General features: G+C 41.0%; 1 protein-coding gene across 2 annotated transcripts in view; it reads left to right on the forward strand.

Annotated features, from left to right (window-relative positions):
• ajap1 (adherens junctions associated protein 1) overlaps positions 1–23169 on the forward strand; it is a 51491-nt gene that overhangs the window by 18664 nt on the left and 9658 nt on the right. Inside the window, exons 1-5 of one of the 2 annotated variants that reach the window (XM_064300897.1) lie at positions 5511–5546; positions 5739–6499; positions 19585–19672; positions 19977–20219; positions 22316–22448. In XM_064300897.1, the coding sequence (XP_064156967.1) occupies positions 5743–6499; positions 19585–19672; positions 19977–20219; positions 22316–22388 (1161 nt within the window). In that variant the 5' untranslated portion in view covers positions 5511–5546; positions 5739–5742 and the 3' untranslated portion in view covers positions 22389–22448. Of the gene's footprint in view, positions 1–5510; positions 5547–5738; positions 6500–19584; positions 19673–19976; positions 20220–22315; positions 22449–23169 lie in introns of those variants that run through there. The other variant, XM_064300896.1, reaches the window with a different exon arrangement.

The raw sequence follows: 23169 nt of genomic DNA on the forward strand, positions 1-23169 counted from the left end.
ACTTCTCTTCCCGGGCCCAATATGTATTTGGTAAGCAGTGACCCACTTCCCAAGGGGGTAATAGCATGGATGAGGGGGTAATGGAGCATTTGTGAATACCATTGACCCCCAGATTCCTTCCTTTCTCCTGGAGCTACCAAAGCAAGAGAGGGCTGTTAAATAAAAACAGTCAGAGGAAGAAAAAAAAAATAGGTCTCATCACTCAATGCAAGCTTTATGGATCCCTTTTTCTCTTTACACGTGTATAAATCATTTTTGCTTTGGAGTGGATCGCAAACAAACGTGCACGAATAGCGGAGTGCCTCTGATAATCGGAGCACTGTGGCTATGAGCGACCGGCTCCACGGTGTTATGTTCACACTTTCACATCGCATTCTTGAAGACCTCCCCGTGCGCTGTACTGTAGTACTCTTCTCCAACGAAACGTCGTCTCTTCGGGCGGTGCGTAGGTGAGCGGCTGCATTTCAATGGCGTAACGTATCGCTTTCCACAACAGTAGGTGTACAACCCTTGAACGCGGCTGCGGGTTCAGAGGAAGAGAGAGACAGAAAAAAATAAAAAATAAACAACATCATCCGGGCCAGGGAGTATCTGATTCACAATTCTGACTGCCAGACTTAAAGGCCCCTGTCCGCCCTATAGGCCTGCTGAAAATCCAAAATAAACATGATCTCTGCAGCCCCTGTGCATTGTGGTTAGCCATTCTTGGCAGACACCGCTACAGCAGATATCAATAGGCTGCGAGACATTTGGAAGCAGAATACAGAACTAACACTTTCTTCTCTCCTTACAGAGAAAAAATAAATAAATCTGTGGAAATCATTTAACATGGAAGGAAGGAAACTCAAGGTAACATAATTTTGGAGAGATAAAGGAGCGGCAAGGGTAACATAATTTTTAGGGTATTCAATTTACGGACAATTAATTAATACAACATATTGATATGTTAATTTTGTGTGCATTCGGGATGTAACACATTTCAAAATCCTCATTTTTGCCCTCTGAAGCAGTGGCATGTAATTTCTGTTGCCATGGTCTTATATAATAAACTAAATTGGAGTGAGAGAAGGATTCTACATTAACATACGAGGAGAATATACAGCTCAGGGTGAAAATCAAAGAACATTCAGCAGGCGAAGCCTGTCTGCATGAGACATCTTAACTAATTTAAATGGTGCCTTGCAAACATCTTTTCTCATTGCCTGGTAACACTATACAGAAAAAGAGGGTGTCATTGTTCCCTGTAAATGTGAACAAAATCCTTCATCTAAGCAACTGGTCCCTTTTTTGAAAGGTCATATCTCATAATTTCAGACTGTAAAATAGTTTCATGTTTGCTGTGGTAATACTCAAGGAGGCTATTGTACAAAGCCATGATTGTTTTAAATGTACCATTTTTAAAACCAGAAATTGTCTGTCATTTCATGGAAATGGTACAGTAGTTCAATACAGAGGCTTAGGTTTAATTAGCGTGTTTCTTATCTTAAACTTTGTTAAAAACAAGGGTTCATTTTCAACCACCACTGGGCAATTAGAAAATGTATATTTTTAAACTTTGTTTGTGGGGAAAAACAAAGTAACAAAGGAGTAACAAACAATTGAGTCTGAGAACATCAAGTGTTGCTGCAACATGCCATGAATAAGTTCTGAAATGTTTACTCTTAACGAAAGTTTGCTTTCACTCTGACTCAAAATCTTTGACCAGAAAAACCATTGTTTTTTTTCCAGAAAATTACGCGTTTTGAAGTCCCGTTCAAATGAATATTTCAGTCTTTTCAGCGCTTGACTCACTTTACTATGCAAGTTATTTTAGTATGAGCTTTGATTATTTCGCATTTTGGGTCATTCTTTAAATACCATTTTAGGTTATATTTTTGAAACTTTTTTGTTTGGTTTGAAACATATGAAAAGGAACTTTAAATAGTATACAATAAAAATGCTAATTGAATTTTTGGACAATTGAAAATGTATATCTAAAAGTATATTTAATGCTATCAATAAAACATTCCACATGATGAAATTGTAATCACAATCATGTCGTTTAATGCCTCTAGCTGATTTGAATCCTTCAGTCTATTTCAACACATTTCAGAGCAGAGCCCACCACATCCAAGCAAATCATCTTCTTTTTGACCTTCAGCGTGATCTCCACCGTCAAGCAAAGCCTTTTAATTAATGGGTCGCTTCGTAGTTTTTGGGGGGAAAAGTAATTTCGTTCCTTGCGATGGTTCAGCTGGAAATTGGTGGCGCAATGAGATGGAGGCCCAGATTGTCCCCAGGAAGTCTGAAGAGCTGCTGAATAATGCATGTTGTTTACAATCAACTTATCCTCCGTCGTTCCTTACAACAATATGCATATCAATGTGTGGTCTCTTCATCAGTGATTACATTTCTCCTTAGGCGTTATCCAATTATGGTATATCAAGAGAGGTAAATACAAGGTATTAAAATCTGCATTTGCAGGCCAAAGTGGGGGGAAATGGGAAATATTTATTTATGGACTCAAAAAAAACCAATTCTGTTGTAAATACACATATCAACCGCCCTAGTAGCTGATTATTGATAGGCAAATTATTACTAAGGTGTATTAGTATGATTACAATTACTATGTGATAGAATCGAAGGAAAGGACTACATATAAACAACATAGGAAGGGCAGGTAGATCATTGAAAGTTGTCTCAAATGGCCCACACACTGAAGGCTTTTGCCAGCCCCAAAAGCTGTGATGGCACTGTCTGGGCTAGGTTAGGACTGTGACCAGGAGATTGCAACAGTGGAACACTGGTGCTTTCATCCTAATGGGGTTGGTTAATTTGGTCATTGTACGTCACTGGGCTATGGGAGAAGTGCATGTGCTTCAGACACAATGCTCCCAGTGTGGACAGGGGTGTCATTGTGATGTGAGAGCATCATATAAGTGATTGTTAGAAATGACAGAAAATTTGAGGAGTACAAAAAAGACCCAATGCAAAAAAAAAGAAAAGTAATATATATATATAGTTATATATATAGTTACTATATATAACTATAAAGATCATAACTATATGGGGCGACATACTGCAGCTCAGGAGGTAAGAGCGGTTGTCTGGCAGTCGGAGGGTTGCCGGTTCGAACCCCCGCCCTGGGGCGTGTCGAAGTGTCCCTGAGCAAGACACCTAACCCCTAAGTGCTCCCTAAGTGCTCCCAACGAGCTGACTGGTACCTGGCACGGCAGCCTTTTACCGTTGGTGTGTGAATGGGTGAATGAGAGGCATCAATTGTAAAGCGCTTTGGATAAAAGCGCTATATAAAAATGCAGTCCATTTATTCCATCACACATTTATTCAAGGTCACATTAAAGCAGCTTTTATGCTTCTAAAATGAATGCATTTCGAACAGTTCATATAGGATAAATGAACTTTAGGTGGATGATATTTTGGTCGTAGATAATTGTTTTGGCGAAAAAACACAGAAGTGATGACGATAAAACAGCTTGCAACAGGTAAAGAAAAATTAAAATTTAAAAACTATTTAAAAACGTTATGTAATAATTGCTATGTAATTGCTAGTTTCATTGTAAGTGTAATAACGCAATGTAAACCTGCTGAGATACTGTGCATTAATCTGCTTCTGGTATCAACTCAGCCTCGCAGATAACATCCTTTTCCATGCCACCTGAAATTTACACACGATTGCTATTCGCATGTCCATTTTGTCAGCAAAGGAAGAGGAGAAGGGCCGGGTCTTTTTAATACTGTACTTTAATGCTATGCTGCTCTCTTCTGCATGACTGGCTGTACATCTGAACCATTTTCCCACATGCCATTTATGAGTTAATGAAATGCCTCATATTTCTGGCCCTGGAAACCTTGAAGCTGGAAATTTACAATGAAATAGGTAGGAACATATACAATTGAACAAAGCAGAGAAAAAAAAAACCCACACAAACACTCTTAGAAAACCTCTGTTAAGACAGACCATTACAAATGAGATGAATACTGGAATTCACTGTGCAATTCACACGGAGGGTTTGCAAGCCTGTTAGTGACCGCTGCTTGCCTGCAGCAAAGGCTGTGGGCGTATACTTTACAAAACATTTCGGCTGAATTGGATGGGCTTCAGGAACCTGATTGTCAGAAACATTTTGTATGTATGGTTTAAAGAGATGGGTTGCCTAGCAGCAGCTCTTGAATGATCAGAATTTTATAATAGGTGGACTTCTTTTATTTTTTATTTTTTTTTGGGCACCTAGAGTGAGTTCTGTGAGTTCTTCAATCACAGTTGTATTCTTCTTGTATACAGCAATTTAGTATGAAAGGTTAAAATTCTGCACAATCCGATATAGATACATTTTTTTTTGTTCTGTAAGAGGAGCAATTAGGTGGCATAAATTGAATATCCTAAAATTTGGAATCAATCTTGGTGTATCATTATATACCATAAATGGAATGATATATAGCCCAAGATTATTCCCCATCCCCTTCATTTGTGACCATGTAGCTATTCACTCTGTTGTTTGCATAGTTCTGCAATGCCCCTGAATTAGCTCCTGATTTGAGGTGGAAGTCTCCAAGGACAATGGAGATTACAGATATCTCTCGATGAAGTCGCTACCCGGAGGATAATCCCACATCCAATCGATAGCCTTCCTTCCACAAATGCTCAAGAGTCCCAGTTTACAGTTTTCAGAGTTGCTATTTTCTTCCTGCTCAGTAGTTGATAGTGAATATAGGGTTTGTCGTTCGTAAAATGTCCCATTAAATTCATGGATCCCAGCAAACGATTGAGGAAGGCTTTCAAAAAATACACTCTGAGGCTTATTGTTTGCGCATAGAAATAGATTCCTATTCTGAATATAATACAATGTGAAAATGTTTGCTTTATGCACAAATCACATTAACTGCTTTTTCCCCTCTTATAAGTGCATTATCGTTTTGTAATGTGTGTTGTCCATGGGGAAGAAAGGTATCGCAATCTCTTAACGAGTGTACTATGCCTGGCACTATTGCAAAATTATAGAGACACTTTACATCGATTTCTTCTATTTTACATTACATTACATTACATTACAGGCATTTAGCAGACGCTCTTATCCAGAGCGACTTACACAACTTTTTACATAGCATTTTACATTGTATCCATTTATACAGCTGGATATATATACTGAAGCAATTTCGGTTAAGTACCTTGCTCAAGGGTACAACGGCAGTGTCCTTACCCGGGAATCAAACCTGCGACATTTCGGTTACAAGTCTAGTTCCTTACCCACTGTGCTACACTCCGTCCTACATGGAGGTGTTCCGGCATTTACTAGAATAATAAAGGATGCAGCCTTGGTGTACTCAACATGTAAAAGCAGCAGAATCCAAAGCTATAGTCAGTAATACATAGGATATAACTATGCAAAAAGATAAAGATATGGTTTATTTGTACAAAAAAGGTTAAGTGATTATTGTGAAAGGTTAGCACAAAAATATGTCTTATGAGAAAGCTGACACAAAAATCTGTCTTATTCGAAGTAGGCGGCCATATATTGTATCTGCTGGGACTGTTCGCTGCATAGCCTGTGAGTATATTCACCCCAATATATTTCTTGGGATAAAAAAAAAAGAATGTCTACTGACTGAACTCCACTTGTTACAATGTACTCTACTCAATTATGGTCCATTTATTATCATTTTAATAGACTCGGCTGTGAGGGTGACCCTGGTCTTGTAAGAGATAATGACAGGAAATGTGCTTCTTTCCTTCTTTCCAGTCCAATGTCTGCTTTGAGATCCGGGGGCTCGCCAGGACGCCACGCTTGGATCCTCCTCGCCATGATACACCTCACCATGGATTTCACCTTCTGTAGCCCTGTGACTCAAGGCCCGGTGCTCAAGCTCCTCTCCAGACCCGCGCCTCGCTCCAGGGCCGGCCCCGGGTCCGCGTGGGACCCCCCCAACCAGCCGCTGTGGCGGGGCGCGGGGCCGTGGTGGCAGAGGACCCTGCGGCCGACGCCGCAGCCAGAGCGGGCGGACAAGCTCCCCGCGCCCGCGGGTCAAAAGCACAGGGGCCCCGCCGCCGCGCACAGAGGCCCCCCCTGTTCGGAGTGCCAGTCGAAACGCTCCTCCGCCAAGGCGACGGACTCCCTGGCTCCTTCTTCGGCGGGGGGAGGAAACTCGGAGCCGTCGGCCATTTTGATAAGGCCGAGGAGGCAGGCAAAGTGGGACGGCTACGACAGGTCCCAGGACGGCAGGACGACGACGGTGCCTGGATTTATAGACTGGGGGCCGACGGGCGGGGAGGAAGGAGGCGACGGCGACGGCAGGGTGGTGCCGAACTCCACCGTGTCCACCAAAGCCCTGACCACCACCACCATCACCACCACCACAACCACCACCACCACCACAAAGCGCCACCCCCAAACAAACTATGTGGCGGTGACAACCATCCACCCCCGGAGACAGAGCACAACGCCATCCAGCATTATCATCGGGGTGACTGCCAAACCACCAAAGCCATTTGGAGAGACAGCAGGTAAAATAAAAGAAAAAAGCGCTCTTTTGACTCTTCTTGTGTGAAATTGCTTCAGGTGCTAAGATCTCACATCCGCCATTTGGGGGGAAATTAGCATTCCCATTGTCGAGCTTTAAAGCCTCTTAGGTAAGGCAATAACAAAGAGAAGCTATTTGGCTTTTATGGCTGTGATCTTGTGATTAAAGCAATTCTGTAGTTTGCCTTGTAGGCCCTAGATGCATCACTGAAGACATGTTTATCCACTTTTCTTGGATTGCTGCTGTGTAAACCTACGGTAAATTAGTAAATTGTTTTTGGAATCCATAAAAAGCTTTGTTTAATTCTGGTGACGTGAATCAGTGAATTAATAATACAATGATTATTTTAGGATTTGGATTCAGATTTTAGATACAGGTCCATCTCTGCAACAGAGAATGATTTGTGTTTCAGTATCAAAAAAGACATGGAGGCATATCTTATGAGTAATACACACGGACATTACCATGACAATAGTACTGCATGTTTGATGCTTTATTGTTTATGTGTATAGACCCAATCAAGTTCTTCTGCATAATAATTGGGTTCTCTAATTTAATATAAGATTATCTACAAGAAACAAACTCAGTGACCTACATCTTACAGAATTAGACATGCGCATAATGCTGCATTGGTGTGGGTGCTTATGTCTTGTCATTCTGTATAGGTGTGATGCTAGGACTCTAAATTCACAAAATAAGTGAATTCCCTTTCTTCTTCTTTTTTTTCGGGGGGGGGGGGAGGGTGGGAGGGGGGTGGGCTGCATATAATAAGTTCATGCATATGTTAATCCCCCTGGAATTAATTTATGGATGTGCTAATGCATGCAGAATGGCTTTATTGATTAGTAATCACTGCAACTCCAGGATGTGGGCACTGACATTCCTCGTGATTATTCTTGATTGAGATTTACGCTATCTGCAAACTCTATTAACAAGACCACTCACCGTGCCGATGTACAATTATTAAAAGCAGCCAATAAAATGTAAATGTGAAACGGTTACTTTTCAGCAGAATTCTGGAACTAGCGCCTCCGCATCCATCCAGGCGTTGTATGTTAGATTTACCGTTTAATGAAGTTTACTGTCAGGGAATGTGTGGAATCTTACACCAGGTATATACAGCAGGTGACCATGAAGATATCATTCATGTCCAGGATTACACACAGAGCTGACAGAAACTCCACAGTGTAGATACACATACAAATATGTCAAATAAACAAGAGCAGCAGAGAGTGAATCGGGTCAGATGAGCATATCACACCTTCATTACTTTCATATATGCACTATGCATGGTTCCTACTTGGTATACAAGTAAAAAGGTACACACTGTTATAAAGAGATCACAAATGATGTTATTGACTTGTACGGGTACTGAATCTATATCACCGTATCATGTAAAGGAGTGGGATGCGGTGCGAAACTGCGTTAGAAGTGTTGAGGTAAGAGTTTCCATACAGTCGGTAGCACTGTATTTAATTAACATTATCGATGTTTATAATTACGCCGTTTTCTTCCCTGCCAGTTTCTCTTAATCTTTGTGCACACGCTGTGTTATTCCTTGAATTTGTGCTTTCGCCCTCTGAACTGTTAGGAAAGGTCTTGGCCTGTTTTTGAAACTTGTGTGAAAAATGACCACTGACGAAAAAGTAACACAGAAATTGTACTTGCGCTGATTGGGCCAGCGGTCTCTCACTGGTCTGTGGGCCTGTTCGTTCACAACCACAAGGCAAGTGCGCACATAATCCATAATCCATGGGCGATCCTAAATTTATTTTTTCATTGATTTTCTTCACAAGAAAAACAAAGTACACCGAGATGAGAGAATATTTTGGAATTATAACAGGCGCAAGGATCATCAGATATGCTGCAATAGACAAACCAGGCAAACCAGCAAAACAAACGGGGGAAATTATCCACACAACTAACATAACAATATATAAAGTGGATTACATAACATCATTTACAAATTGTGTTGTGCATCAGGAGCCATTGTAAGATTGATTTCCTTTTTTTTTGGCTGAAGTAAAGCCAGCAAACAGCAATTTGTGTTGAGTAAGATTTAATGTTCATGCAGAGTCATCATTCAGTAGGCATAGACGGGGATTAGGATCGATTTGAATGTCTACGACAGGGCTGCCCATCCCTGTTGCTGGAGATCTATTGTCCTGTAGGTTTTTCATTTCAACCCTAATTTGGCACACCTGATTCTATTAATTAGCAGCTGAGCAAATCTCTAGCCATGTGACAGTACATAAATGGACGATGGACCGACGCTATTTTCAGTGGGTGAGATTGGAGATCGATGGCCCTAGCTGTTGAATGAAGTGCACTTTGTTAGGGTTGGAATGAAAACCTGGAGGATATTAGATATCAGGAACAGGGTTGGGCAGCCCTGATCAACAATATCACTCAGGGACATATTCACAAAACTCCAAAAAAATTGGCATTAGTAAGACAATTTGAAAAAAATATAGAAAAGTAATTTTTAAGAAAAACATCCAGGAAGTTTGCTGGCGCAAAATGTGCAGTGATAATTTTGGTTCACTCTCACCTGTTTGCATTTATAAGGTGTAGCATATGCCCTTTGAATGAATTTGAAGTGAATAATCCGGTGTGCACCTATTCATCTCTCACTGCCACAGGAAGATAAAGAGTAAAATGAATAGCTTATTATACATTTTTGGCACAGCGTCTCAAGAGCTGGGTGCTGGTTTTATCCAGTCTGACACGGGGTGAACGAGAAGTGGAGAATTCCATGGTACGCCACATGCACGCATCAGTGATCACGTCTACAAGCACACCATATTTGTAATTACGGAATCCTTATTCTAGCTATGGTCATATTCCGATTCATGCCCTTTGCATAAATCATGGAAGGAATAGCCTGGTTTTATCACCGTATGCATGGTTAGCTAAATATTGCATTTGGTACTCAATATTCCATGTCCATTCTTTGGTCAGCCCGAAAGGATGGCGTCTGAATAATTCTTTCATGTGCATGAAGTGTTTAAAATTAGCTGGGTGCGGGCCTGCTGGTATTGTTTTCTCTTTGAATTAGGGCTATCGATGTTAACACATTATATCATGTGGGTAATTTTAATGATTAATGTGTTAAATGGGCTAAACTTCTAAAACACAATTAATTGCAGTGAAAATATACATATTTTGGCTCTAGTGGTCCCCATAAGTGTAGATCTACCAGATTTCCCATCATACCATTGTTTTTAACAATGGAACCATCATTTAAAATTGTAATTAAAATGAATTAACCTGAGTTAGTGTGTTAAATTTGACAAGCCTGCTTAAGATGCATTGATTTCAGGGTTCCATCCGTGTATTTTTTCTGTACTCAGCATCTTTCATTAAACAAATTGCTATTTTGGTGTTTTCTGCCATTCATGTGTTGCACAATGTTGGTCCAGAAGTCAAGGCTTCAGGCTTACCCCAACATCAGTAAAGTAGCTTCTGAATGGGTGCACAGACTTTGTTTAAGAGTTGTAAATGGAATAAGGTGTTTACATGGTTTTCGTTTTTGGATTACTTACTGGCATATGCAGGCTGTGTTATTCTGATTTTGAATATTTGAAGTAAGAACTTCAAGTAATAAGGTGTTAACATGGTCTGTACCATAACTGGAGTACTTTGGTATTCTGAAAAAGATCGGAATAATGATATGCATATACACATGTTCAATGAACTCAACTGTGACTATGGAAAATAAGAACCAGGAAGGTTCCACTTTGAGTGAAGTCCTTGAGTGAACATAAGCCTTTATCATCAAAGATGTCTTGTAATACACACATATCTCTACTGGACCAAGAGGGATTAAAAAAAATGGTTGGCCATCTGTTAATAGCTCACAGTTGTTTCAAATAAATGCAAGACAATTTAATTAAGATCGGCCACCCATGGATTTGCCTGCCAGATTCCATACGTTCAAGGAATCCGTTATTATCATCCCACACGTGCGATTACGATTTCTATGCCCATGTCACTCGAATATAGAAGACCATGAAGCCTATGTGGTTTAACTAAGGAGGACTCTATAGATTATAGGTGGAAAATCCAGGTTCAGAAAGTGAAAGTCCTCCCCAGAATTTTGTTCCGATCACCTGGATGTGCTAATTAGAACAATTCTTCAACCAGGAGGTAGAACTAATTAGTGAAATCAGCTGGCTGAGTTCGTCGGCGGAAGAAGCATATGGCAGGATTTTTACTTTCTGACCCCTGGACTTTCCACCTGTGCCATAGATCGTCAGACAGCTTTTGCTTCTCTGTTCACACAGGTGTGTTTAGAGCCAGTATACGTGCGCAGTATTTTGCCGATGGAGAGAGAGAGAGAGAGTGAGTTATTACACACGGTGGAGTCTGGTACGCTGCTGGGAGGCAGAGTTGGTCTCCATTGGCGATATCCAGGTGGGGCTGTACGTCCATGTGATGTACAAGCCCATGTCTCGCACAATTGCTGGAGGGCAGGGTATAATTACTAAACACGGACTGCAGAGACCGCTTGATGAAAATGACAGCGTTTTTCAAAAGGTGAATTTCCCCTCTGCCATTTCTGCCTACAGGCATCTTGGGTGAATCAGCATTTTTTTTTTCTTTTTTTTTTCTGGACGAAAATAGAAACATATTGCACCTTGATGTTGTCAGGTTCTGAGTACACAAGATTAATTTTGCTGCCAAGCAGTGTTCCTTTCACCCAAAATATAGCTCCTCCTACAGACAAGGTATATTTCTCATCAGAGTTAGACCACGGGCACTGTGGCATCGTAGCACTTTGGCACTGTTTGACTGGGCCAGGCAGCTAGGCCTTATTTCTTACATATTTTCCTTATTTCCCCATTTGACGAAGATCCAAAATGTTGCCAAAACATTACTTTAAATCTTAATTTCAGTCCAGATCATGCTGACCCTCCACATGACATGGTTTGAGTAGAGCCAGAAACACAGTAGCAAGTACATCCAAAGCACAGCTGCGTAATCCTCTGGTTTATATTGGGGCAGATTTTTTTTTTTAATGCCTTTGAAGACAATGAACATAAATGAAAAAGAACAATACACCCTTGTGTTATGTATGCTACCTAAATCCCACATGGAAATACTATATGTGTCCCTACAATCTATTATCCTGCCACCATATATTGTCAGCCCAGAGGGCACTTGGCTCTTGGATACCTTTCTGGATTTTCATTTTAATCTGACCCCAAAGTCGTTTGTACTTTCTTCTATTTCCAGAAGACAAAGCACACTGCTGGTATTCACGTAAAACTACTTAGAAGCCGCCCCCACCAACCCTCCACATGGACAGAAGTAGGCAGCCGTGAGCGTGATTAATCTTTTCTCCCCCCCCACTGGGCTGTTTTTGTGGTATTCAGCGGCTGCCGCACGCGTGCCCTCTCGCAGAGGGGCGTGGCCTGTGATGAAGCGCGGCGAGCGTTGTTGATCATCGCGCTTTAACGTACAGGAGATTTATGGCTGAGGATGCCGCAGCTGCTCCCGGACCGTTCTCGGGGAAACTTGCCGCCGTTTCGAAAACGACGCAGATGGAGCTGTCGGCCCGACTACGCGTACGAGATGATTAAAACTGTGCTAGGACTCACTCCCAATAATTCAGGGCTTGTTATTATATTTGGTTGAAAGGTTAATTAAACACTTAAAAATAAAAAATAAAACAACAGCAACGACAACAAGAATATCCAGCCCAGCCCTACCATCGGTTCCTTAAAAATGAATAAGGAATGTATAATTATTTTATTCATAATGATTATTTTATCTCCTTGGTTCAGGAAGGAAGCTCATTAGTGAAATTAGGGGGTTGTAGTGCATGATTGGAGCAAATACCTGCAGACACTGCGGCCTGCAGGACCTGGAGTTGAGTAGCCCTGGAGGACATGATTATTTATGAATGGATTGTTTGTCAAGTTTTAGATTTTTATTTGTCAGACATGCTCTTTTCTGTTAACTTCGTACATTTAAATATGCATAAAAGCGCTTACGTGTTCTTGGGGGGGGGAGGGGGGAATGATTGCTCGGCTTTATCCATGGAGGATCTGGTTACCATGGCGATTGAAGAAATCATAAAAATAGCATTGGCCTTTACTCTGCATTAATAAACTTGAGTATTTTTCCCACAAAATGTTTAATCTTGGCTTGACATTGTTGACCGAAAAATTCTGTCAAGCGCTGCATTGATTAAACTAATCCTACCCAAGAAGACATACGAGCAGCTGTAAGGTACTTACCGTTTTCAGCAAATGAGTTCACAAGCTGACAGAAGTGAAGTGGACTGTAGGTTGTCACATACAAAACTCCAACACCATTACAGTATTTGTTATGTTTAACACAGTATAACAAATGTGTCACATGGATCCACATAATTCAGTAGCTGACCTAGATTTAATACAAATAAAAACTTTTACTTTACTAAAACTTATGTTCTCATTTTATTTGTTCATGGATGCAGTTTGACGACATAAGCCCCGTGTGAAAATAACTTGCCAAACTGCCTTTTCGAAAGCGAAATGTTAACGCACACGTGAGGTGCCACCAGGTAGCTATAAAAAGGTAGTTTTATGTAGCCACATACAGGGACAACTTAATTTAGTACCAAGTAGTGATGGATAGGTGGGAGTCTGTCTGCCTTCTCTTTTCTGTGAACGTTTGGCGTGCAGATTGGTTAAATAATGCTGGACTCTGGCAAAAATAGTTTCAAATAAACTATGGATCTGGCTGTGTGTATCACCACTTTTCCTTCTCTTCTTTTTTTTTACTCCTGCAATAACTGTTTTGGCTGGCCGTGACTCATGGAAACCAGCGATTGACACTCTGACATCGGAGTTAATTGCCGATGGCAAATCGTCAGTACGGCCTAACAGACGGTTTTCTCTGCGCGGGGATGCTACAGAGGTTACAGGAGAGACAATGAGCGGGTGGATTTGGGGGGGGGGGGGGGGTGGGGTGGTGGCGTGCATTAAGGTTCATGCAGGCTGGACCCCCCTCGGACCTTTAATGCATTATAAATGAGGAACATTTTCAGTTTGCAAGAGTCAGTTGGGAAGATTTTCATCTTAGCAGCAGTGCAGAACGGTACAGAGCACGAGGGGGAAAAAAAGAGGCTAGGCACAAATCAAAATGAACCCTAAAGCATAAAAACACCATTAAGGCCCTACTACTATTCTGGTTTTATGTGTTGGATGGAAACCGGAGAGGGACTACCTCCTGATGCGCTGTCTTCTTAAACTCGTTCAAGCGCAGTACTTTCAACTCCGAGTCTCTCTTGTGCCGAGAATCATGCCAGCTGAGGCTTTACTTGAAGAATAAGAGACACAAAAGCCAACGGAATATTCCATTTGAAATGTTGTCAACTGCCATTGTGCAACTTGTCATAGCTCACGCTGTCAATTTACAGTAGTAATGAATTCCCAATAATTCAGTAGAATTGTGAAACACTAACAATAATAAATAACTTGACTTTTTACTAGAGCCTTCCTCAAAAGAATTTCTGAAATTAAATAAATGTGTTGTTTTTTTATTGAATGAGTAACATGAATGAACATTTATGTATCTTCTAGGTATTCCTAAAATGGCACGGACTTTCTTATCCGCTTTTTTGAAAATTATAGCATCCTGAAAAAGAAGAAAAAGTATAGTATCCTGAAAATGGATTTTCCACTGCCTTACAAACAGTTTATTGGGTGTCATTAGTTTATTTGCTGCTGTCAGGCCTGCTAGCCAGATTTTCCACTGCCTTTCATTGATTGGAAATCCTGGCATTCATCACTGAGCAAGACAACAGGATTTTTGGGCATATCTCTCCATATTAGGTTTGATTGTTATAGGCATTATCTTCTCCCATACCATGTGCATGACTGTGCCAAGTTTTTTTTTCTAGGGTTTGGAACTGGAGGTCTTTTTTATGTGTTAATATATACTTGGCAAATACTGAAATTTGAGTTGTGTGGGTGAGCCCCTGGGATTCTGAATGAGTTGAATTGTGAATTCTGAATTCTTGTTTGAATAGTGTTCCTGTTGGAGTCGATCAGAATTTTGGCGAAATGAGTTGACAAAGTTTGATTTATCCCTTTCTGTCAGACACCTGCTCACTCCTCTTCCTCTTGGTAATCAGAATTGATTCGTCCAAACAAAGCCAGTGTCCCTGCACCTCTGCAAGCAAGGTGACCATAGAGAGTCATTTTTCAAAACCCCAGATGCGAATGAGAGGTTGGAGCCACATGATTTGCCATTTCTTTCTCCGGTAGGTTGGCTGAAATGAGAAAATATTTCAGCCTGCCTGTACGTTCATAGGTTTGCTTGAAAACATCATGGAAGTGTCATCTTATCTTGTCAAATATGTTTGCGTAACAAACAGAAGACATTACTGTTCTATAATGAAGTGTTTACCGTTTAAGAAAAAAAGCGCTGATTAGTTGACTGCATGCATTTTTGATTGACTTGATATTATCTCCTGAGTACATTTGATCTGCTTAATTCAAAAGAGTCCCTCTACAAGCAAGCTCACATTTAAATCAGCACTGCTGACATCAGACTTGAAGAGGATAGGTCCACATCAGCAGACCCGTTGCTGTTGATCAAGGTCAAGGGCAACGTTTGTCTCTTTCTGAAATTGTACAGATATTAATCTCTTGCAGAGCCCCACACTCGTGGCTCTAGCCTTGTGATGTCAGACTCAAGAACGAGGGCTGCAAATTGCTTTCTGTTAAGTTAATGTGTCTTTGGCAACGGAATGACCCTAATTGCAAGGGCAAGGAGTTTGTACAGTTTGGCGGTGCTGTCATGGTTCCAGGGGTTGACGACTTGTCCACCTTGTCACGCTGCAGTTGCTAAGCATCCAAGTGCAAATGCAGTTCAGAGACACGAGGTAAGGTGAGGTAAGGTAACAATTAGGAATGGCAGTTAAAAAAAAAAAAAGCACCTCTGCGACAGCTCCATTTAGTATCTTCGAACAGCAAACGTGGCTGCTCGTCTTAGGGATGGAACGCGTCCAAACAGCGAACTCCTCCTCTCCCCTGGACGCGGTTCCACGTTAGCACTGCGAGACTGTGTGGATGCGCGGTACCTGGGTCAGCTGGCACGTTTGTGAGGAAGGTGGGCTGGTGGGCAGTCACAGTGGCGTTCTCTCTCGGTTTTAATCGCAGGAGCAGAAGCGCCTCTGAGTGCCGCTCGCGCACACGCCATACTAACTTGTTCTCTTCCCCGCCCGTGTGACAGTGGAGTAACCCTTGTCCCTGACACGCACTTCATCGGTGTGTATAGGCTGCTCCGGTGTGCCGATACAGTGAGATCGGCGGAGCACCGCGAGTTTGCCGGTTAAATAATGCAGCACAATGCTTCGCCGTTCAGACTCGGCTAATGGTTTAACCCTGCGAGGCAAAGCAAGCAGTCCGTTCATGTTTTTCTTTTTCTCCTTTTCTCCTACAGTATACACATATCCATGCAAATCATATATATGTACATATAAATGAAAATAACACTTTAGTTACTCCTGGAGCTGTTCCAGTTTCAATTCTCCGCTCGGCTTTGGGGGCCTGTGAAGTACTTCACATACAGAATGGAATCGGTTTGAATTTTGGGCACGTAGCCAGATCTGGATTGTGCTCTCACTACAAGATTTATTCCGGCCCGAACCAAATATGCCAACTACTACTGTATCTTATTGAAATCGATTGGCAACATTGCTATTTCAAAATATGTATGTTTTTATGCTTTTTTAGTCATCAGTCTTATAGTATTTCACTCATAAAATGGCATTCAGAGCAGAGTGGATTTGAACCTGAGTTCTTTGAGGGTTATTTATGCTTTAATGGCATACAAATTAATGGTTCTGAATGTTGTGACCTCTGTGTTGGCAATTATTGAACATCATATGCCATTTCTAAACACATTTTGTGACATGTCTTCTTTTAAAAACTTTTTTGTTCCAGTATTCTGCATTATTTTTCAAGGTTTTTTTTAAATTTCGTACAGTGCTGCACAAGCTGTTGAAAAGCTCTCCTATGATCTATAACACAAGGTAAATGTATTTCTCCAAATTCTGATGAGTTTTATTTTTTTTAAAGCTACAAGTATATGCCTGCATTCAAATTATGCTGCCTGAATGAATTAAGAGAAAACACTTGGAGAAGTGAGAAGCATGATGCAGTGAACCCACTGACCACAGATTTACTAAATAAAATTGCGGTTTGTTAGTCTACCTTCAAAAAATATGATCAGCTGGTTTTTTTAAATTACATTTCTTTATGCAATACAGACTAATAAAGAAAGTTCTGTTTGGTTGATAATTACGAAAGCAGCCGGCTGCCTTTTTCTGCTTGGATTTCCATTTTGCATTAGAATTAACATTGGTCATTTGCATAAAATGCTTTTGAAAGATCAATGGAAGAACAGCACAGTTCTGGTTGCTGTCTACTAACTGTGTGTGTGTGTGTGTGTGTGTGTGTGTGTGTGTGTTGTTGTTGTTATTGTTGTTGTTGGGCCAAGGATTCTTTTTTTAATTCTTCTTCTTTGATCTTCTTTTTTCTTCTTCTTCATTCTTTGAAAAGGATTGGAGAACATATGTATCCAATTTCATGCCATTACCACCATAGGTGGCGCTACAGCACTGCTTCAGGATTGCTATTATCAAATAATTATAACAGAGGTGCCCATCAATACACACTAAAGTTGGTATGGATGGTATTTCGATTAGGTTTACAGTCCATGACCAAAATACTATGGGATTATGGCTCACCCTTGGTGTGTGGCCGCCGACATTGCTGCTTGCAGCTATATTTGTTGTTGTTGTTGTTTTTATAGATTTTGAGAACATTACGTAAATGGGGAAGATGTTGAGCAGTGTTATGCTGCCTGCAGTAATTGCTCATTTATAATGAGTGGTTTACATAGAATGCAGCATCTTTTGTGTTGTAGCATGCTCTCTTACGTCAGTTCTTATAAGATGATCATATTACTTATATAGGCAGGCTCATTATATGGGCTAATGCCATTTACTTTTAACTGCTGAAGTTGATATGAATTCGTCTTATACTTCCTTAGAAGTGGTGGAATCGTGCATGGCACTGGCAGAGATTCTGATAAAAGTGGGGTCCTGCAGGGATTTAGTAAGAATGAGGGCAAACTTATGCCAGTTCCAGAGTGGGGGAAAGGGATGTGAGCTACATTCAGCTGAAGCCATTTGAAGCGGTGATGTCTGTATTGCCTTTTTACCTTGCTGGAGATGTTCTGGCATTGTTAATGTCTGAACGGAAGGCAACAATTTGGGGCCCTGTTTCAGGAAGCAGGATTACGGAGTCACCTGGATAACTGCATGGAGTAAAACCCGGAACTGTCCCAAATCTGGAACATGGATCAAAGTAAAAAGAGTTGTTCTGGGTTTTATTCAGCTGGATATCTTCACTATCTCTGTGATCCTGCTTCGTGAAATACCCCCCTGGTCTCTTTCCACTACACAGACATATAATTACGCTCTATCCAGATTCATAGCACCATGCACATTTGCACCTTACTAAAATTTAAAGTCTTTAAATGTAGATATTATATTTAGCAAGCTCATATTAAATATTGCACATACATTGAAGCCAAGACATTTATGAGCAGCAGAAATGCATTAAGCCAGCGTTTGTAACCATGGCTAGTAAGTGGTTCTGCTAGACCTTAAACACCTCTTCTCACGGGGTAAATAATGTGATGCCCTCAGCAAACATCAAGGCCTGAAGCCAAAGCAATTCAGATGCAGTGATAATCCTGTTGGAAAACAAACTTGATTGGTTAGGCTTTAGAGATTTAAAATGCGATATTAAGGTCTCAGTATTTAAGACTTTGCAAAAAGTATAAAAGTCAAAGGGTCAAATGGTCTGGTAAAGTGCACTTTATGAGCAAGTCAGCTGAAGTAATCGACTGGAAATACACTGACAAATGACATATGCATTATTTGGTAGGCTGAAACGGCTCTGTGTACTGTAGTTCTGTGCCTTGTCATGGGGGGTTTCTAGGTCACTTTGCATGAACACCCTGGCCCAGAAAACAATAAAAAGGAAGTTGTGGTGCTTCAGTTGAGGATGTCTGGAAGCCGGATAATACCCTCTGAATTTATGCACATGAGAAATATGCAAAATTCATGAGTTGTGGGAAAGGAGTCGTCTGATACGGTGGTGTTAATGGGCTTCAGCAACGGGAACAGATGTCAAAAAATGGCGTGTGAGAAATGGGTCGTAGCGGCTAATAAGCAAAATGGAAGATCAGTTTCATTTGAAATTTGGTTGTAGTGCTTTTCGGGGAAAACAAGAAACGGAATGTAATTGCGATGAAAGATACGCCTGTCGTGTAAGTGTGTGTGCAGCGATTTTAGCGAAGGTATGCCCCGTGCCCACTTCCATTCAGATGCCCTTTACTGGGCACACTCCCACAGTGCCACAGATCTGCTTGTCCTTGTGATTCTCATCTCTATTGAGGCTCGGCACATCAGCAGCCAGTCTAAGTCCCTCTTCGTTTTTCAATGAGTGCATTAACGGGCCTCGACCCCCCCCCCCCCCTCTCTCTCACACACTCACTCCATCTCCTTCTCTGTCTAATCTGCATATGGTAGTCTTAGACAAATGCTGAATGAATAATACTGCCATGTGTAGATACAGTGCCTCCAGTTTGTTTCAGACTCAGCTGCGATCGACCTTCAAGCAGCGTGGGATATGGTGGATTAAATGTATACGATTGCATTCTGTTTCAGTCAAATGGGAAAATATGGGACCGCAACTGATTTATGCGTCAGTGCAAAATTGGCAGGCCATGCGTCATCCTGTGTGGGTACGGCAACGATTCGTGATTAGCTGTAATCTGTAACTAAATGACACATTTGGAAAAAAAGGTAGCTGGTGAAATATGTTATTAACTTCCAAATCACAGCTAATTTGGGGCCATGTGTTTGCTTTTTTTGAAATGGAATGCGGTTTCCTCGCTGCACGCCAACCATTTGTGCTATTTGCATTTCTGCATAAACATGTTTTTTTCCATTACCTGACTCTTGTATTCCTTGATTTTCCTCTCTGTTTCCAGGTCTGGCTGTTCACCAGATCATTACAATCACTGTGTCTCTAATCATGGTAATCGCAGCCTTGATAACAACACTGGTCCTTAAGAACTGGTAGGAAAGATTCCTTTCATCCATTAAGATGCTGAATTTTAATTACGTTAATTTGCTGTAATCTGTGGTATTGTGTTGCATTGCTAGAATGGTGCTTTTGACTAAAGACCAATAAAACTGATAACCACTGGGCCATGCAAGGTTTTTTGTATGGTTAGGCAGAATCCTCAATTATCTTTGGGAGCCTGGCATAAAAACTTTTTTTACAGAATGTGTGATTTTAAGACGCGGAGATTCCAGGTCTGACGGTTGTACGGGGTACGATTTTATTTTTGTTTTTTGTTTTTGGTACGTGTTTTTGTAGCTGTGCACAGAGCGGAAGTGGTCGCCACAGTAGCCATCAACGGAAGATAAACCAGCAGGAGGAGAGTTGCCAGAACCTGACGGACTTCACCCCGGCGCGGGTGCCGAGCAGCGTGGACATCTTCACGGCCTACAACGACAGTTTACAGTGCTCGCACGAGTGCGTACGGACAGCAGTACCCGTTTATACGGACGAGATGATCCAGCAGACCCCCGTGTACAAGACAACATACAACGGAAATAGGTAAGGCCCGGCTGACTTTCAGGCCAATGGTCAGAGAAAAAATAGTATGGTGTAGTATACCTGAAGTATACTATTTTATACTTAAGAATGCTTGAAGTATAATTAAAGTTCATATCAAGAATGCTGTGTATATGTAGAAGGAGATTCATTTAGCAAGGAGTCCTCAAACACTGCATTGAAGGCTGTGAAGACTCATTTTGAACTTGACTGCCCGAATCTTATAAAGTCAACCACCTTTGGGCATTTGGGTAAACTACAAGCCCGTGTCTGATTGCGTTGTTTTTCAGCATTCCTCCTCGTAGGGAAGACAACATTGGAAAGATGTGGTTTCTGCTCAAGCGGCTCCTTGCACTTTGTGTGTATTATTGCTGCAGAGATTTGGAGGATTATCCGCGAACAGATTTAATAGAGCGGCTGTCTGTCAGCCCTGTGCAACGTCCTCTTTACCCCTGAAGTCCTAAAGGAATTAAGAGATATTGTTCGGGGTTTAATAATGTGATAGGAGGCTGTATGAGGCCCAAGTCAATCAGTCTTGTAGTTATAAAATTTAATCTGTCAAATTTAAAGTGCACGACTTTTATTTTTCATTTCAAGCGCGCCCCGATAGATATTGCATGGCTGCTGAAAGCAACTACTGACAAGATTTGGAAAATAAATTTGGAAAATAAATTAATTAGTTTCTTATTAAAGACATGACCACATTGCTCTTCTGCGTTCTGCTTTGATTGTTCTATTGATTTTTATTATTGTTGTTGTCTTTCTTTGCCATTGGGCTCGTGCTAAACTGTCATTGAGAGAAGGGGAAAAATATTTTAAAATGTGTTGCTGTGTCACATCACATTTTTATTTCTTAAATCAGTTGTTACATTTATTTCTCCGTGCTGTCATGCACAAATACGCCAGCGACTCCAACAGCTTCACCAAGCACCTTGTTTCTACCTTATTTGTGGGAAGGTGTTAAGGGGCTGAGTTTCTGGTGAATTGTCGTGTTTCCCGTGATTAAATGCAAACGGCAGCGATGAACTACTGATGCAGATCACGACGCAGACGTGATGCTAATTTTAAGCATTCAATCATTGCTTCGTAAATTTTGTTTTATTTAGAAGAAATTGCAGTATGCAGAAAAACACACCAATGAAGCTTTATAGTTTCCAAACCCCCAGTTCATAGCTTTTTGAAATATCTGTGTAAATTTTTATATTTTAAGTCATTTGAGTGAGAAGTGAAAAGATAAATAACAGTAAAAGCTCTCAACGTTGAAAAGCAATGATAACTTTATAAAGAAAATAAAGTTTCACCCTGTTCTACTGCATGGCATGAGATTATATTAGACTGGCGTGAAGGAATATACAGAGTTCCCCAAAGGTGGGGGCGACATAGCTGAGGAGGTAAGAGCGGTTGTTTGGCAGTCGGAGGGTTGCCAGTTCGATCCCCCATCCTGGGCGTGTCAAAGTGTCCCTGAGCAAGATACCTAACCCCTAATTGCTCCCAACGAGCTGATTGGTACCTTGCATGGCAGCCTTTCACCGTTGGTGTGTGAGTGTGTGTGTAAATGGGTGAATGAGAGGCATCAATTGTAAAGCGCTTTGGATAAAAGCGCTATATAAATGCAGTCCATCCAAAGGTGTAAACACTTGGGTATATGAGGGACACAGGTGTGGTTCCTATGGTAACTAATCTCACCAACCCTTTTGAGCCAGACAGTGCCCATTGGAACCCAAAGTCTATCAAAACTATTGGAAAAGGGCTTTTTGATGACAATGCGTGATGGCTTTTTTGAAACGGTAACACAAGGTCCTCTTGATTTACAATGAGTGAACAAAGCTGTAATCACTCGCCTGATCATTAAAGAATAATTATAAGATATAAAAAAATATATTTCTTGCATCATAAAAAGTAATTCCATTGCAGGTGGAGTATATATTGCTTTAATTTTGCCAAGTTCCGAGGTCTGCTTCACTTCAGATGAACTTCAGTAAATTGTACTGTGCGTTGTTCCCTGTGTGTGAGAGAGCGTGCATTTGACAAATTAACTTGGACCCTTTGTCTTCTGTCTGGTACCAGCATTCGCAAACACATTTTTCCGCCCCCTGCAGACCTTCGCCCACTGAACGGCAGCTAATTCCTGTGGCCTTTGTGTCTGAGAAATGGTTTGAGATCTCCTGCTGACCGACCAGAGTCCCTTTACTTCCTGTCGGTGGTTCAGACTTCCTGATTTTTTTGTTTCTGGTACGTATTGCTTTCTTTTCTATATTCTATAGCCAAATTGTGCCTTCGCCCTACGGCTTGCTTTATTTTAACCTTGTAGCCATGTGTTTGCTGCCGGATACTGTCTGTTAGTTGCATTCAGGCAGGCCTTCTTGGTTATATCTGCACCTGGTGCACCAAGTACACAGAGTCCATCATTATACCACCACTTTTTGTGATATGTTATTTCTGTGCTGCTGTGCTGGTATAAATCATGTGATGGAAGCATGAAAGATAGATATATAAATAAATATAAATCTTTCTATACTTCCAGATTATTGGCCTAAATTATGAAATTTTTAGGTGTTCAACCTGATGTCTCACTAAAAATGTTATGTTGACGTAATGTTCTGAGACTCTGTTTACTGTTTATCTACTACATGTTAATTTTCCCACACAACGTATTAGTCTTGAATTTGATTTCCAGTACTCAGGTACAGCAGGTGAAAGATGCATTTTCGTAACCGTGTCTTCTGCCAGGATTAAAGGTATTATAACACGCAGGGCCAAGTTACTCAAAGGACTCTATGGAAACATAGCTGGCTAGCATTGCTTTGTGATGTGGTATGTTTGGTTTCTGTGAAACACACTGGTGACATTTAGTTGTGACTTTCAATATCAATTATTTTTTTATACAGACAGATTTACAAATCTATAGAGTGTATGCTTTGCAACTTGTCATTTTTACATTGAATATAATTTT

This window comes from Anguilla rostrata, chromosome 11 (genome assembly GCF_018555375.3).
Source record: "Anguilla rostrata isolate EN2019 chromosome 11, ASM1855537v3, whole genome shotgun sequence".
In the NCBI taxonomy this organism is placed as follows: domain Eukaryota; kingdom Metazoa; phylum Chordata; class Actinopteri; order Anguilliformes; family Anguillidae; genus Anguilla; species Anguilla rostrata.